The sequence below is a fragment of the Typopeltis vanoorti genome, chromosome 5 (assembly GCF_054136105.1).
Source record: "Typopeltis vanoorti isolate ZY-2024b chromosome 5, IOZ_Tvanoo_1.0, whole genome shotgun sequence".
NCBI lineage: Eukaryota > Metazoa > Arthropoda > Arachnida > Uropygi > Thelyphonidae > Typopeltis > Typopeltis vanoorti.
In genome coordinates this window covers 4008697-4027414 of record NC_143553.1, presented here as the reverse complement: position 1 = coordinate 4027414, position 18718 = coordinate 4008697, and the positions used below count along the sequence as shown (strand labels likewise).

At 33.0% G+C, this 18718-nt stretch overlaps 1 protein-coding gene across 4 annotated transcripts in view; it reads right to left on the bottom strand.

The window, feature by feature from the left end:
* The window catches only part of LOC150106194 (LIM domain-binding protein 2-like), a 607136-nt gene that overhangs the window by 383532 nt on the left and 204886 nt on the right, over nt 1-18718 (bottom strand). For all 4 annotated transcript variants that reach the window (XR_016548352.1, XM_090393030.1, XM_090393031.1 and 1 more), the window contains one exon: nt 12472-12644. Coding sequence is in view for 3 of the 4 variants with exons in the window: in XM_090393030.1 (XP_090249156.1) it covers nt 12472-12644 (173 nt within the window). In the remaining variant the exon portion in view is untranslated. The remainder of the gene's footprint in view (nt 1-12471; nt 12645-18718) is intronic.

Genomic DNA, 18718 nt, shown 5'->3' with positions numbered 1-18718 from the left:
ATGACTTAGATAGATTGGAGTTCTGGGCTAAGGAGAATGGATGTCAATTTAATGTGACAAAATGTAAGGTTATGCATTTTGGGGTGAAAAGAATAGCAACAGTATACCACATTGGTGGAACTGTACTCCAAGAGATTGATGAGGCCAGGGACTTGGGAGTGTTGGTGGATAAGGAGATGAAGTTTAGGGGGCACACTGCAAAAGTAGCTAAATCAGCTCATCAACTCACTTGGTTGTTGAAAAATACCTTGACGAGCAGAGACAAGCAAGTTATCGTACCTCTGTACCGAGCCTTGATAAGACATCATCTCGATTACTGTGCCGAGATTTGGTCACCACGGTTCCTTCTTGATGTGGAAGAGGTGGAGAAGATCCAGAGGCGAGTGACTAAGATGATAACAGGTCTATGGAATGAACCATATGAGAACAGGTTGAAGATTTGTGGGTTGCAGAAACTAGTTGATAGGCAGAGGAGGGGAGATATCATTGAGACATTCAAATTGCTAAAGGGATTCTATAGGATTAATTCAGAGGATACGTTTGAGATCAGGACTGGTGGTGGGAGAACTAGGGGACACATATGGAAGCTGGGCAAGAGTGTGGTTAGCAGGGGTGTTAGAGCTGGGCTCTTTACTTTTAGAGTGGTAAATGAGTGGAATAAGCTGCCAGAGTCTGTTGTTGGTGCGATGACGGTGAACGAGTTCAAGACAAGGTGTGATAGATACTGTGAGAATGTAATCGCATAGTTGTGTGGACATGATGTTTAGGGCCTCCCTCGATGAGTCTAAGGAGTAGCCCGAAATAATAATAATAATAATACTTGAAGTAGAAAAAGCCATCAAAGGCTTGAAATGTGGAAAGGCAGGAGGAGTAGATGATATTCGACCAGAAATGCTGAATAAAAGTCTTACAGTGGCTGCACTGCATAGTTCAGAAAGCCTGGACAGAGGGACGAATTCCCGATGATTGGAGTAGAGCTCTCATAGTACTCATATATAAAAAGGAAAATAAAACTGAATGTGAGAATTGCAGAGGTATTTCCCTACTGAGTGTTCCTGGCAAGATCTATGCAAGTATACTTGAGAAATGGTTGAGAAGAATTGTGGAAGAAAAGCTTGGTGAAGAACAAGCTGAATTCAGGCCAAATAGAGGCTGTCAGGATCAGATCTTCACTTTACAACAAATAGTCGAGAAAGCATGGGAATATAACAAAGATCTGTATTTAAGTTTTGTCGATTTGGAAAAGGCATATGACAAGGTGCCAAGAGAGAAGCTATTCAATACGCTGCAGTTATATGGTGTCAATGGGGCATTATATCAAGCAATACTTAGTCTTTATTTGAGTTGTAAGTCAGCAGTTAGAATTGAAGGAAGTACAGGAAGATGGTTTAATGTTAAATCTGGTGTGAGACAAGGATGTACATTATCCCCTCTGTTATTCATTATCTATATGGATCACATTATGAAGGAAAGTGGTATTAAACCTGATATCAAAATTGGAGATATTAATGTCAGCTCTTTGCTTTATGCGGTTGATGTTATACTTCTAAATAAATCTGCTACAAGTCTGCAAGATTCTCTGACTAAATTGAATAGCTGTTGTAATAGATATGGTATGAAGGTCAGCAATAAAAAGACAAAGACAATGAAAATTGGCAGAATCATTGAAAATGTCAACTGTGTTGTGAATGGAGAACCTGTGGAACAAGTAAAACATTTCAGCTACTTAGGCACAATTTTTACTGAAGATGGTAAATTAAATATAGAAATAGACAACAGAATCAGCAAAGCTGGTATGGTGGGAAGTCAACTGAATAAATTCATATGGAATAAGAGAGAAATTAGTTGGAACACTAAATTAGCTGTATACAAGACAGTGTTCAAACCAGTTTTAACTTATGGATCTGAGAGCTGGGTCAGAAGTAAAACACTTAACCATAGACTAGAGACCGCAGATATGAGAGTCCTGAGAAAGATTAGAGGCGTGAACAGATGGCATCAATGGCAATATCATATTAAAAATGAGGATATTAGGAAAGAACTTGACATTGTCAGCATCCAGGAATGCATTAGCAGAGCTAATCTCAGGTGGTATGGTCACTTAAATAGAATGGGAGAGAAAAGATTAGCAAAACAAGTGTTCTCTGCCAGGTTGGCAGGAAAACGACCCAGAGGAAGACCAAGATATAGGTGGATTGATACGGTACAAAGTGCCTTAGATGATAGAAATATAAGATCTGATAATGTTGGAGTCTTGACAAGTAACAGATTGATTTGGAGGAAAATTGTAGATAGGAAGTTAGTAATGATGTAATTTTTTCATGTAGTACTGTCATATTCTGTACACCCCTTGAGGGTACATGGCAGGAATTTGATGATGATGATGATTATGACGATATGCTAAAGGTTGCAAAAATCCAAACATGCAACCTTTTCAAACCACTTCAGACATCTAATAAGTATGCAGCATAATGGCTCACACCAAGTAATGAAAATCATCTAAAGAAATTCATAACATCCATTTTTTAGGATTTGAACCCAAGACCTGCAGGTTCAGGTGACTCATGATCAACAAAATCCATGTTTTGAAAATGCACAGCTGTTAATATGGGATTTAGGGTGCACAATTCAATAAAAATAAGATGCAGTTTATTATTATTTTTTTTAATTTACTTGATATCTGATCACATGTCCCATTTCTGAGGGCAGATAATGTATGCTGAGATCATCAGATTGTTGTGCCTTAAGTCTACATTTTTCAAACAGAACCAGTGCTTTATGGTACAGTGAGATAAGCCTTCATATCTCATGGTATACGAAACATTTGTCAGTAATCTGAGATGACCAAGAACAATGCAAGCCTAAGTTAGGGATTTAATTTTATGGTTTGAATGTGTGTGCATGTTAGTATATAGTGAATGCTATTCAAAAACAGTAATTGTAATAAATTTTTTCTTCAACAGAAAATTATAATTACACAAATGTTGAGTATTTTCAATCAATCACAATCCATCTACTACAAAATAAATGTTTTTATGAAAAGAAATCGACCTGAAGGCAAAAAGCCTCATAAAAATCAATTAATAACTACCATGGTTAGTATTATTTATATATGATGCCAATATAAATAATACTATAAACAATAAATATAAACAATAAAAATAAAGAATAAATTACATATTCTTAATTTAACATTACTTATTTATAGAACACAACAGGGGAAATAAGATGGAAATATATTTTAAAAAACACTGATGTAATGGTAATAAGGAAAAATAAATTACTGGTAACATTAAGTGAATCAAACAAAACTGCAAGTACGAGTATTAACTGTATTTAATGATTTTTTTTATTTTTAGTATAACTATATATTTATAATATTAGAATGGAATCACAATGAAAACTGGTTTACTATTTTTAACTACAATGCTGTCTAACTTCAACTCAAATTTATATTCCTTGATAGAAATTCCTTATAAAGACTGTAAAATCTTCACAAAATCAATGAGTAGTAGCCCTATATTCTAGCCAAATTTATCCTTCTCCAACAGAGAACAAAGTTTCCATGGAAACAGGATCAATACTGCCTCCTCTCCATGGCAACCTAATCAATTAGACACTACCATGCCAGTAACTGCAAACTGAAGTACATTACAGGTGGCAGGAGCATAGGCTTTTATGAAAGCAAGTTAAACTTTAGAAAAAATTGTTCAAGAAGTAATTATCTGTTCAACAAAGTTTAACAGAAGATTATAAAGGAATATGTCTTCTTATAAAAAAAAATAAAAAAAAACTCCATCTAATGATGCATATTAACATAAAATATACCGAATTTCAAAAAGCTAAGCGGAAATTAAAAAAAAAAAAGAAATAACCGAATTTCAATATTTCTGATATGTCCATTCTTCATATTACTACTGATATATCAATTTTTGTAATAACTACAACCAACCTTATGACAAGTAAGCCAAAAAGATAAATTTATATTTTAAAATTAATATTAAAACCTAAACTTTAAAAATAAGGTCTCATTATTTTGAATATATCTATCTAAGATGCTAGGATATGCATACATCAGCAGTACATGAAGTTTCCTGAGAAAAAGGAATGGAATGAATTATGATTCAGCACAAAAAATATCAGTTTACATAATTAAGAAATCTAAGAATAATCTCAGCGATCAGTCTACATTATAAAACATATGGAATTGTACCGTGTTAGAGTAAAACTTTAGTTTAATATAAACCAAAATAAACACTCGAAGTTTCAACCTTCACATTAAAGTAATCATCTGGATTATACACATATATAAAAAGAAACAAGCTGCACTACAATCTATATGGCATGCTAAAGTTACTGACCAATTGTTACAACTATTGGTCTGACCTCTGGTGAGGGGAAAACCTTACTACATCAAAGCTAGAGTCCTATTATTATTATTATTATTATTATTAGGTTACAAAATTAAATTAAGCTGGAGAGCAACATGTTTACAAAAAGGAAAAAATTAATAAATAATAAATAAATAATTACCATAAGTATACATATAAATTACAACCAACTGGTATGTATAGTGGACAATAAAAGCTGAAAAACTGCTCAGAGTCCTAAAGTCAGGGTTTGATGGAAAAACTAAGTGGGCTGAATATGTGCCATCCAAATTCTTGGGATTATTATGTCACCATTATTGTTAAGATTAGGGTGGTTAATCAAAATTTCACAGGCTTCTTTAAATTTCTGTTCATACCAGATTTTTGTATGATGTAATGAGCAAGTACTTTTCCAATTAATTTGGTGTAGGGTGTTAAGAATGTGATCTGAGGGGCCTGCTTCATCAAAACTGTTAAATTTAATGTGTCATTTGCGTTTTTTTGTTTTTTTTAAAAAAATAACGGATAGGGATTGTATGTCCAGTTTCTCCAATATAAGGTAAGTTACAGTTGCAATAGATGCAATAAACTCCAGGATGAGCCAATGGGGAGAGAGGATCCTTAGAGAAGTTGAATATTTTTTTTAATTTTAAAGGTGGTTTAAAAATGGCATTAAGATTATAATGGTGTAGGATTCTTTTTTTTTTTTTCAGAGGCCAATAGTTATAACAGTTGTTCAGTAACTTTAGCATGCCATGTAGATTGTAGTGAAGCTTGTTTCTTTGTGTGTGTGTACACACACACACACACACACACACACACACACACACACACACACACACACACACACACACACACACACACACAGTAAACCTTCGATTTGACAGTTCGGATTTAATGGACAAAATTTCCGGTCCATATGTCACATATGAAAATTAACACTGCATTAATTTTAAAATGCTTTCAACCAAGATTTGCTTATAATTAAATTAACAGGTTATTTTTTTTTATTAATTTCCTGTTATTTTTAACAAATTTTGGCGAATAGGCAATCATATGTTGGAAAAACACTGTAGTAATTTAGCAGACATAAATGAGTCACCTCTTATAAAACGTTCAGAGAATGATTAGGGCATGATCACACCAATCACACTGTAATTGGTTCTTTTATCGCATGGCGTGACTTTCTGCGGCAGTTTTATTGCACACATTTTCGTAATTTTAAGGAGTTAATTATAAAAAACAGCAGAATTCAAAAGTTCAAAAAAAAACTTCATATTTTTTTTTCAAAGCAGGATTACCTACACCAACTGCCTCAACATCGAACATTAACTTCACATTAACTTATCTAAGTGTGAAAATTGTGTTAAAAATTATGTGTAAAATATTTTTTTTTTGTTATTACAGTGCTAATATTGATAAAATTGCAGTATAATGTTAGATATTTTTATTTTAAAAAATTTGCGATTTAACGGACACCACTTAGCCCCTATTAGTCCGTTAAGTTGAGGGTTTTATATGCATACTCCAGATGACCTTAATGTGGAGGTAGAAACGTTGAGTGTTTATTTTGGTTTATATTAAATAAAGTTTTACTCTAACATAGTAGTTGTTACAATAAGTTTCATAATGTATTCTGATCACCATATAAGAATGAAGAAAAGGAAAGCAAGCAGTCTAAGATTAAGATAACTTAGCAAAATAATAATTTTCTTGAATGGACTGGAGACTTAAAGGAGAAAAAATTAAACACTCTAAAATGCACAACTGATTTAATAAAGCAACTGCTTAAGTAGATCTTAATTAACAATGTTTTCAAAAGAATTTAAAATGCCCCCCCCCCCACCATACCAATTTCTGTTAACAGTTTAATCCTGATACTAAGTTACAAAAAAGATGTAAAAGACATGAGGTACTCTTTGTAAATCAGTAAAGAAAATTAACAAAACCACAGAAACACACACAATGTTACACACAATGTGGTGTTAGAAATAACTTCTAAAATTCATACGTTATAAATTAATAACTTCAACAGTACGGAACTGAACAAATAAGTGCCAAGAAAAAAGGGATTACGGTTTCACAACACCTGAGAAATACGAGCAAAATTGACTGAAGAATGAATTCCAAAAGTTTCGTCCATTTCGAAAAGTTGTTAAATCCCAGCATGAAAATTAAGCCTTTTCAAAGTAACAAGAAAGCAATGCTAATATTTTTAAAAAATTTAAAATAACAGAAAATTTCAGTAGTTAATAAACTCTCAATTTATGTAATGCTCATAACATAACATAAAAACATCCTTTGACTAATTATTAACTGCAAAAAACTATCTAAACTCACAAACATCAATTTAGCATTCTGGAAAAAAATTTGTTTAAAACCAGTCAGAGACGTGAAGAGTTTTTCATCTCTGGCCAGTTTATTTTTCATGCCTCAAAATTAACTAGCCAGAGAATACATGCAAATTTCAGGCAAAATTACATTGCAACCAACAGTAATATGTTGGCTATACATAACACAATACCATACCTACCTATATGGGCCTCACAGCCATTGTATCCTAAATAAAATAAGTATCCTATTACTATAATAAGATATGCAAGAATGCATATGCCCTGCTTTTCCTTCCCTACAAACAGGCAATCTGGCAAGAAACACATAATTAACAGATTATAACATACTGGCCTCTGCAGCATTAGCTGCAATTCCAAGTAACAACTCTTTCCCCTATTCCCATGTGCACAGAGAAAAATTATTTTAATCAGAAGGCCAACATAATCCTTTATATAAAGAATTCAATAAAAAAAAATGATCAAAATACAGAAACATCAAAAACATGGTTGCATGGTTAAGAATGTGTAAGCATTTCAATTTATACTAATATTGAAGATAATAAAAAACAATTGCAACTGATGCTGCCTGTTAACTACTCTTAATTTTCCTCAGACCTTTACCCTTTTGATTAGCTATGTTATTTCTATCCAACCTTCAAATCCATAAATAAGACTGTGTAATTTGGTTTGCACAGTCTTATTTATTGCTAGCATTGTATCTCTTTTTCAATATAAATTTATTCATCTAGCATCCTGCCTTACTTTTTTCTGTGCTTTCACCATTTCTACCTGCTGATGTATAACATAAAAAAGAACAATACACAAGTTATGATTCCATTTCTACCACTGAGATTTAGTGCCCTGAATAGTTTTTCCCCTTTATATTTTATCATATGATTTTGAGATCACCAAACCTTAAACAGAGATCCTTGTTATATTCCCATGATTTTACAACTATGTGTTAAAAAATCATGGGAATATAATAAGGCAAAGAACAAACTTGGTTAGATCAAACAAGGGTTTGTCTTGGCAACTATTTGATCTAAATGCAGTTTGTTTTAAGTATAATAACATAAATCTTTACTGAAACACAGTCAGTAAAGAAACTGTTCTATAATTCTCACATTTATTTTACTTTATATATATATATATTAATATGAAGCGAATGATACTAAATCTGGAATTCAACCGTATGAACAAAATTATGCAAGCAGTCCATGCAAAACATTGATACCATCATATTTCAGCATTCAGATCAAATATCAACTCCAACTGCCTTTTTACATTTAAGGTTTCTGATGACTTCTTCTATCTCAAATACTAATAAACTACTCCTGACTGCATTCCTCCTGAATATTTTCTTCCATTGTTCTAGCATTAAATGATTAAAAGAAAAAAAAATTACTCCAGGTATTCAGAATATTATTATTATGAATAATTATTATTACATGACACCTCCAGGAAGTCCAAAGACTCATCGAGGGAGGGCACCTACTCTACAACCCTGTCTCTACCACTCAATTCACCAACTACAACGAACCGCAACTACAATTCATCTACACCAACACCATTTACCACCACCACTAGTATTTTCACAGACAATCACAAAAATCCATGGTCACAGCAGGATTCGAACCCGCAGCCTTTTGGCTGGAGAGTGGAGAATATCCTTATCTTCAGTTTTTATATCATCTTCATGACCTTTGATTTCTTCTGTGATCTTCATTTCTAAGCTATCATAGCAGCCAAAATAATTTGCCACCATCGTGATTTTTGGCTTCTACATTTTTTTTTCAAAATCATCCCACAACTTTTGCTTATAAGAGCTATACATAACTCTTCTTTCCAACATTTTTTCTTTATTCTCTAAAAGTACATGCTGACTTACTAGTATTTTCACAGACAATCACAATCATCTATGCCCACGCTGGATTCAAACACACAGCCTTTTAGCTGGAGAGCAGAGAATATCCTTATCTTCAGTTTTATATCATCTTCATGATCTTTGATACAGTAACTTTTTTGGTAATTTCTGTGTGTCTGCCATGGAGTTGTTATTTATCTATCTTGAAGAAAATTTCAGCATGTGTTCCTGGTGAGTTACAATGTTTTCCTCAGATTTTTGCTACTCAATCTCAAAGATTTGGTTCTCATTTTCAAAGGCTTGATTTTTTGATCCCATAATATTTATTACATGCATAATTTATCTTTATTAAAATGTATCAACTTGGAAATGCCCATGAAAAAATATTCTTTTATTATTAATCTCTAATCTCAAGACATATCAGTTCATTATGTATTTTCAATTACAAAGCAACTAGTAGACTTTTGTCAAACAATTGAATTTCTAATCATTCCAATTTAGTCATCTGCTCTGTACTAAAAAAATATGTCAGATTATTGTGATTTTGATGTCAAGTTGTGCTGGCTACAATTAGTCAAAACATTAAACATCTTGGATGAAATACAGTGAAAGCAAATGCCTGCACATATTACAAGTTTTATAAAAAATTTTTTCACGCAACAGTTTATTAAAAGGAACTGCAAAGCAGTTTGAGTCATTACATCCATTTGATCATTGTTTCATTTAAATCTAGGTTTGTTCCAATTATTCATTAAAGTTTAAAAGAAAATCAATGGAGTTATATAACACCATGCATTATATCCAGGATGTCATTATTATGAAAATTATGAAAACACATAAGAACTTGCTTTGATTAAATTTAAAATAAAATTTAACATTTCGACCTTTATATCAACGTCAACTCCAGGAATACACATATGTATAAACTGGATCACAAGCTGCATTGGTAGATACTACAATGGGCTGAGAATAGCTGTTTGGTCAACCACTGACCATAACCTGACTTCAGACGAAAATAAATAAATAAATAATAAACAAAATAACATACCACATAGTTATCTTAGTGAAACGACATCAGCGGCTATTTGTTTCTTATAGTACTATTATTTTAAATTTCTGTTTCTGCCTAAGAATTACTGTGCTGTTATCCAATTAAATTTCCTTTCTTGTGATTCTTCTTTTTACAAACGTTATGGAAGTTGTAGGTAAGTCATCCAAATCCTTGGAACTTTAAGACCATTATTCCTGTTGATATTTGGTCAAATGACAAGCATTTCACAGGCTTTCTTAAATTTATGCTCAAACTGTTCCTTTCCAGCCAATCCAGCGTCATGTTTAAAGTGCATGGTCAGAAAGATCTTTTCTGTGACGTAGGTACTTGATGTGTCAATGTTCTTTCTTCCGTTTTGGGATTTTATGACCTGTTTCACCTATGTATGGTATGTTATAGGTGCAGCAGATCTGGTATACACGTAGGTAAGCAAGAGATCCTTAGAAGAGCTTAGTGTACTTTTTATTTTCCATGATGGTTTAAATGTAACCTTAATGTTGTATTTTTGTAGAATACTGTCTGATGATAATCCTCATATACAGGGCCTCACTATAATCTTTTTCTTTTTTTCACCCCCAGATGTATTTTTTGTGAAGCATTCATTCTATAGACTGTTTTCCTGTTGTAGCCATTTTTAATAAAATTTTTCTTATCACAAATTCATTATTTAGAGCCTGCTCATCAGAGCAAAAAGTGATGGCTGTTTTGCAGGATGCTAATAACACCTAGTTTCTGTGTAAGGTGATGGCATGAATCTCTGTACAGTATATGTATTGGCCAGTGTATGATAGTGAATGATAGACAGCCCAAACGAAGATGTGTAACAAGTGTGTTCAGAAATGGAAGTGTGATATTGTTTCTGATTTCAATGCTGAATTGAATGCATCTGTGTTGCTTGTTTAGGTGGCTTAGGAAATGGTTTAAAGTTTGGTGGCCATGAGGCCAAATGGCAAATACATTGTCAACATATCTTAGCCAAATTTTATGTTTCAAGGTTGCTGAATCTAGAGCTTGTTGCTCTAGATTCAGCAACCTTGATGATGTGGGCAAAGAGAGACATTATGTTGGAAGAAAATTTGTCTTTTAAGAGAAGAACTGTGTAGGTTCTACTGATGAAATATATTCATGTGTTTATTTGATACAGATATTACATAGATTTTAGTGCATTTAAAATTCAACATGCCTTCGGTCACAGAAAAAGAATCTAATAATTGCCTACGCTTCCACTCAGATTAGCTGCACATCATTCGAATAGTTTACTATTTTTTTTTTTTTATGTTTACAGAAAGCCAACATACACAGAGAGAGAGAGAAATCACTCCAAGTCACATCAAACAGCAAAAATACTTTCCTACAAGTCACAGCAAAACCATTTTCATTCCTTATATACCAGTTAAATCACTCTTAAACCACACAAAGCTAGCAATCTACATATATTTGAAGGACAAACTCCATCCTTTGATAAATATTAAAGTGCTGTGTTCCTGTAATGTACCCTACTCTGGACAGACAGGATGTTTTGCATTATTGAAAAAATAAGAAATATACATGCTGTCATCATTAGTGTAAGTCAGGCATAGCTTATTACATGCTATTATATAAAGAAAGTATTACAAGTCTCAGAAAGTATCTGTGGAATCAGCATTAGAAGGGAAGCAATCCTCATCCTTCCTCCCCAATGATCAACATGTATTATTTTAATTAAAGTGAACACATACTCTGGGAGACAGTAAGATTACATTCAGTCTAACAGCTGCAAGCAATTTTAAATCTAGCACTAGAAGACATTGAGTTTCCACAGCTCCATCAGTATAGACTAAGCCTTTTGGTTGGAAAGACTTGGGTTCAATTTCTGGAACCTTTATCTGGTCTCTTTCGACTAAAGGTGAGTTAGCCGTCTCACACAAAGGTAGGGAGTTTTTTCATCTGGAAACTTGGATTTTTCATTCCCCAGAACAGGCAAACCGGCCCAGTGAACACATACATCTACAGACATAGGACAACACTGGGAGGCATAGGGCCAACCACCTTATCCTCGAGACGGTAGCAGTTGTGAAGTCCACAGCTAAAGAACCTCAATGGTTTGCGAAAAGCTTAAGACAAGACTAGAAGACATCAACATTGAAGTATTAGTTCTTTTGTCCATTACAACACTGAGATGTTTTTGCACTTACCTATAATACTTTGAGTTCAGTGACAAGCATTTTCTGTGATGAGGATTCTGGTTTGAAATTCAGTGAAATATCAAGAGCTTAATAAATATTTTTGTCCTGTATGGTATAATCAATACAATTAAAAATTGATATGTCTAATAATAATGAAATGGACACTAGTGTGTTTCTTTGGTAGTATCACACTAGTCAGCAACTTCAAGAGAGCAGTGCCAACTGCAATGTAAACACAAAACAACATATAGCATCATTCATAAAAAATGTTAAGTGATAGTATCTCTAATCTCAGAGTGTCTGATTGCTTGGTGAGTGCTCTGTTCAATAATCGTTTTTACAGTTGGCAAAGTTTAATTCTGTTTGTATATTTAATTATATTTACAAAAAGGTGAACTGGTCTCGAAATATCCTATTTCATAATCAGATATCTTGCATAATGGATTAGATGGCTGAGTACCAACTTTACTGCCCGAAGTAAATTTTTACACTACAACCAACGTTTGATATTTAGATTCTGAAAAACAGTTCTGAATTCTGCTTCTAGCTATTTAAACCAAATTAAACATGACAAAATTAAAAATTGTTTTAAATTTTATAAATTATTCTGTCCACTTTAGGAAAGTTTAAACTTTTAAACTTTCCTAAAGTTTAAAAAGTTTAAACTTTTATAACAATTCTTCCTTACCTTGCTGTACACTGGTTTTCCATGGTGAGTAATCATTGTACATTGATCACAGTCAAGAGTTATTGAAGTGTTATGAAAAGATTCTTTAGGATGCTTAAGATTAAAATATAGATCTGTAACCCCTCCTTCAAAAATACTGCGGAAGTATCGAGGGATGAGAGTTCTACCAATAGCTATACAAATGAACAATATTTAATTAGTAAAGCAGAACAAAATAAAAACAATTTTTTAATTGTTAATGATGCAGTGATATATTATTCAAGTCACTAGCCATAATATATTATTGTGTGCATGTGTTTCAGTCAGAATCTGTTTGTAATAATGAAGTCAGAACCACTCTGGGCCATTTTTCTCCACTTTCTTTTATATTTTCAACAGTGAACATTAAAATAAAGAATTTGGCTTGATGCTAATTCTAGTGTAATACAAGGGTGTACATTATCTCCACTCTTATACATCTATATGGATCACATTATGAAAGAAAGTAGTATTAAATTTGATATCAGAATTAGATGTTAATCTCAGCACTTTATGCAGATGATTATACTAATGAATAAATCCAGTACAAGTCTAAAGGATTCCCTGACCAAATTAAATAACTGTTGTAAGAAATTTGATATGCAAATCCACAATAATAAATAAAAAGACAATGAAAATAAGCAGAAACAGGGAAAACATCAAATGCATCCTGAAACTTAGGCACAATTTTAGTGAAGGTGGTAAACTAAATATGGAAATAGACAACAGAATTAGTAAAATTGGTATGGTAGGAAGTCAGCTGAATAAATTTATATGGAATTAGAAAGAAATTAATCAAAACACTAAATTAGATGTATGCAAGACACTGTTCAAGCCAATTTTAACTCGTGGATCTGAAAGGTAGGTTAGAAATAAAATATGTGATCAAAGACTGGCAACTTCACATATGAGAGTTCTGAGAAAGATTAGTGGGATGAACAGATGGCATCAATGGCTGTATCACATTAAAAATGAGGATATTAGGAAAGAACTTGACATTGCTAGCATTCAGGAATGTAGTAGTTGAGGTAATGTCAGGTGATATGGTCACTTAACCAGAAAGAGAGAGGAATGATTAGCAAAACCAAGGGTTCTTTGCCAGGTTAGAAATAAAAAGACCTAGAGGAAGTGCATGATCTAGGTGGACTGATAAGTAAAAAGTGCCTTAGAACAGTGCTTCCCAAACTTATGGATGTAAAGGCCCCTTTGGAAAAATTAAAATATTTCACGGCCCCCATCGAAAAAAAAAATCTTAATACAGACATATATTATTATAACATTTATTGTTTTTATATTCAATACAAAATATACACAGCGAATATTGCAAAAATCAAATTTTTAGTATCTTACATACACATTTGACATGGTCTTAAAACATTTTAAATTTGTTTTCATTATTTCAAGCCCCCCCCAACTCAACAAAACTAACGACCCCAAAGGAGCCGCGGCCCACAGTTTGGAAAGCACTGCCTTAGAAGATAGAAATACAAGATTTGATCATATGGGAGTCTTGAAAGATAACAGATTAATCTGGTGGAAAACTGTTGATCTGAAGTTAGTAATGATGTAACTTTTTCATGTGGTACTATCATAACATCCTGTACACCCCTATGAAAGAATAAATACCCTATTCTAGGAATTTGATGACGACAACATAAAAAAAAAAGAGCTGGTCTTTATTGAAGATGTAAATAGCAAAGTAAGAAACAAATAGCAGGCATATAACATTTGGAGGGGGGGGGAGAGCAAAGCTAATCACAACAATAAGTACCAACTGTATGTTCAGGGCATGGACTAGTCATTACTAATATCATATTACAGCATAAATGTGCACAAGTTTATATGAAGATAAGATTATTCATGTTGAAGTTTCTGTACAGGAAAACTACATAGGCATGAAATGCAAATAATTCACTAGTTAAAATTATTTACAAGCAGAGGTTTTGCTAGCTTAAGCTAGCATTATCAATTTAATGCTACACACTCATCAATCAAAATTCTCAAATATGAAGGCATAGCCATCGTAAATTTAATCTTGACTACAATGCATAATTCAGAAGGCCTGGTCAGAAGACTAATTTTGGATGATTGGAAAAGAACGCTTATAAAAAGGGGAATAAAACAGAATGTGCCAAGTGTCAGATAAGATCTATGTAAGAATATTGAGAGGAGGTTAAAAAAAAATTGTGATACAGAAATTTGGGAAGAACAAACCAAATTCATTAAAAATACAAGTTGTCAAATATTCACTTTAAGACAAATATTTGATAATCACAATTTCCTGGATATTAAACTAAGTTGAATGATAAAATATTTGCTTGGTGGTTAATATTTCACTTGATTTTTTAAGAATTCTGCAGAACACAATTACTTATCACGATAAACAATAAGTATAGGGAAAAAAATTCGTGAGTTTTAATGGCAAAAAACATGAAGTCCTAACTTGCACACTTGAAGTTTAGGGGTCACATTGCTAAAATTATAAGGACATCCCAAAAGATTATGACAATAATGAGGAGGATGCTGACATACAGAAGCAAAGAGGTTATGGTTCCCTTTATTAGGATTCGATCAGGCCACATGAACTATGCACAAATATGGTCATCTGGTTTTTCAGGGGGATGAGGATGTGTTGGAGAAAGTCCAGAGAAGGTTTACTAAGTTAGTGTCAAGGCAATGGAATATTCAGATTGGATGAGAAAGAGAGATTGAGGGAATGCAATTTACAGAGCCTTGTGAATAGAAGAAGAGAGGATATGATTGAGATGCGACATCTAAGTTGGTGAGAGCTTGTTACCAGATTAATGTGAACATATTTCATAGAGTAGGAGGAAGCAAGGGTAGAACTAGAGGCCATCCATGGAAGCTGTATAAGGAGGGTGTGAGCAAGAGAGTGAAAAGCAGGTTCTTTGCATGAAAGTAATTGGTGAGTGGAATGCATTATCAGAAAGTGTTGTGAGTAAAGAGGTTCAAAGAAACTGAAGAGGTTCAAGGCATGGTTCGATGATCTCTTGGCATGATAGAACAGATCTCCCGCAATGAGTCCTTTGACTCCATGGAGGTCAGATGCTAATAATAACTATTTCCCACATTTTATGCAAATTAATGCAGCCATATTTGTTTAGGTTAGGTGTATTTGATTGCCTTAACTAACTCCAAAAATAGTCTAACTTATAACTTCTATATAGTGCATTACTTTTTTTTTTCCCACATTATCTAGTGTGAAGAAGTGCCTGAAGCAAGTTTTAATTTTTTAAAATTAAAATGATCCATTAACGTCTGAAGGCAGATGTTAATGGATCTTCCAAACTAAAGGATATTTTTCACATACTCCAAGATGTAGAAAAGAATGAAGTTTGTCTACTGCTGAGTAGCTCAGGGTTGCCAGTTTGGTTCAAGGCAATATTAAGAATTTATTTTAGTTACGATATCATTTCAAGTTTAATTAAAAGCAAATATCACTTTCCTTCACCACAACTCATCTCCCCCTTTCAATCTCAAAAGATGACAAATGTGATACCATAAAATGAAGTAATCGTCCTTGTTAATTTTAATGTTCTTCAAGTACACTGATTTTATGGGTAGAGATGCAGAGGCATTTGGTGTCATCAACAATCTCAAGCTGAAATGTTCACAGAATACCAGATAATCATACCCTTTTGATCAATTCCTTATCAATTGACATTACAATTCTCTATAAGAGAATTGTAATGTCAATTGTCCTCCAGGCAATTCAAATTACAACTCACTAAATTCTATACAGTACTAGCTGCAAAAGCCTTTCTAATGTTGCCTGGAACTCTGCTCACACCCAATAGGACTTCTTTTTTTTTTTTTTTCATCCCCACATAGGAAGGGTATGAAACCAATAGTGCTGCATGTATGTGCATAAGTGATCTGGAAGAAAGAAGAATTCTATTAATGTGTTTCTTGAAGAGATGGAGAATGTAATTACTGGGGAAGGCTATCTCAAAGCAGAGTTAAATGGAATGAAAGAACTACAGCATAAGAATTTTGTGGGATAAGTTGAAACTAAACTGTATAGATGCTGACAAGCAGCTGCTGGTGTTGTTCTCTCACGACATGATTACACAAAAGGGAAAGGAATAGTGGTGCTTAGTGGAACAGTGCCTGTGAAAATACCTATATATTTATACATATAATGCCAAAACATGACATTATGAAAAAACAAATGAAGGCTGCAAATGTGGATAGGTGTGTGTGAGAGAGAGAGTCATTTATTAAGAAGGCTTTCCTCTTCTAGATAGCACTGAGCATTCTTGTGCACCACCACAAGTGTGGGAACAGTTTATGTGAAGATAGGATTAGGTGTAAAGTCATTCCAAGAATAGTAAACCCACTCTTGATTAGAGATCAATAAAAATATCAAATGTAAGGAAGAGTTAATTAAAATATTTCTTCTGATAAATAAGTTAGCACTGAAATTCAATAGATTATAATCATCCAACTCAAGAATCATAAGGAGAACAGAGTTTAAGAAAGTAGTTATGGAAAATCAAGAAGCTAGAATCATTTAAGCATGAAAAGATTTCTTGAATGAAGAAGGGGGATGGCATATACTGTCATCAGTACACTAAGCTCAAATCCTAAGGGATTTGAGCTTAGGGGAGGTGAAAGAGTGGGGTGAAAACACAGAGCACCTCAGTAGCCCAGAAATGTGAGAAAAATCCAATGGAAACTGATGATACAATCACAAAGGGCAGGAGGGAGACAATAGGTAGTTTAGCAAAAAGCTGTCACTTAATCAAATGTCCTGAAAATTTCAAGATTAACCACATGAGCTTCTTCATACTTTTCCTTAGTTTTATTCAAAGGTTGTGATGTTGATAGATCGGCTATGAAGTTAGTATAGTATAATCTAATATTGATGATATCTGATAACTCTAAAAATTCTTGGTGGCCTGAGGAAAGAAAAAAAAAAAAAATTAGCTAATTGATCTCTCTTTTACAAATTTTCTAGCCACTGTCTCACAGTTGGATGCCTTTCATATCCATGATCCAGACAACTATGCAAAGAAGAGCTTCAAGTTCAGGGTAGACCAAACCCTAGCTGATGGATCCAACAATAGGGATATATATATCATTAGAAATGAAAAGAGTAGCTAGTCCTCAAAACTGAAGACCGTAAAGCAGATTACAATTCTTCTTAATAATGGAAACCTTCACATTCTCCATTCCATTTTAAATTTGCAACTTTTGCATAAGCCTTGGTTCTCCCACAAATATACCAAGAATATCCAAAGTAAGAATCAAGTATATTGTAAAGGTTTTCATGAAAATCTCTAGTTTTCTTCTCTACCTATGTTCAAGTTCACAAAACAAATTAGAAACATTCAAAACTGATCTTGAAATTGTTTAGTGACCTTTCATTTTAAAAATTATGGACTTTACAAACGTGTTATAAATAACTATTTTAATTTCCCAACATTTCGATCTTCATATTAAGGTCATCATCTGAAGTATACATAGATATAAAAGGACAAGCTGAGTTACATTTCACACGGTATGCTAAAGAGACAATGATTTGATCAACAGTTATTCTACTGGTATGACCTCTAGTGAAAATATATATATATATATATAGAAAAAAAAATGTAAATAAAAATACAAATAAAATTAAAAAATTAATTATTTAGGGACTACATCAAAGCTATAATTCTATTTAAGATAACATCAGAGAAACATTCTTTCATATAGATAAATTTCTTACAGTAGCAATGATGTCCTAATTTAACATGACAATTATTATATTAGATTTAAGATTCTGGATTATCTACAGTCCTGTTTATAGTTAAATCTTAGGGAGAAAGGTTCTGTGGGTAGAATATATGCCTTCCATATGCTTGGGATTTTTAGACCATCATTATTGTTAAGATGGTTGAGGTGGTTGATAAGAATCTCATAGGCTTCCTTAAATTTACGTTCATACCATGTTTTTGGTGTGATGTAAACAACTGGTGCTTTTCCAATCAATTCTATGTAAAGTGTTCAGGGCATAATCAGAAAGGCCAGATTCACCATAGTTATTAGAGTAATTATTAATTTAATTAATTATTAATTAAAATAGTCATTTATAACAATTGTAAAGTCCATAATTTCTAAAATGAATGCTGATAACACTAAAAAGAATGTGTAACACTAAAAGAAAGGGTTTAGTGACCTTTCTTCCTACCTAAATAGTAATAGCAAAAGTAAATGGTGTAATCCA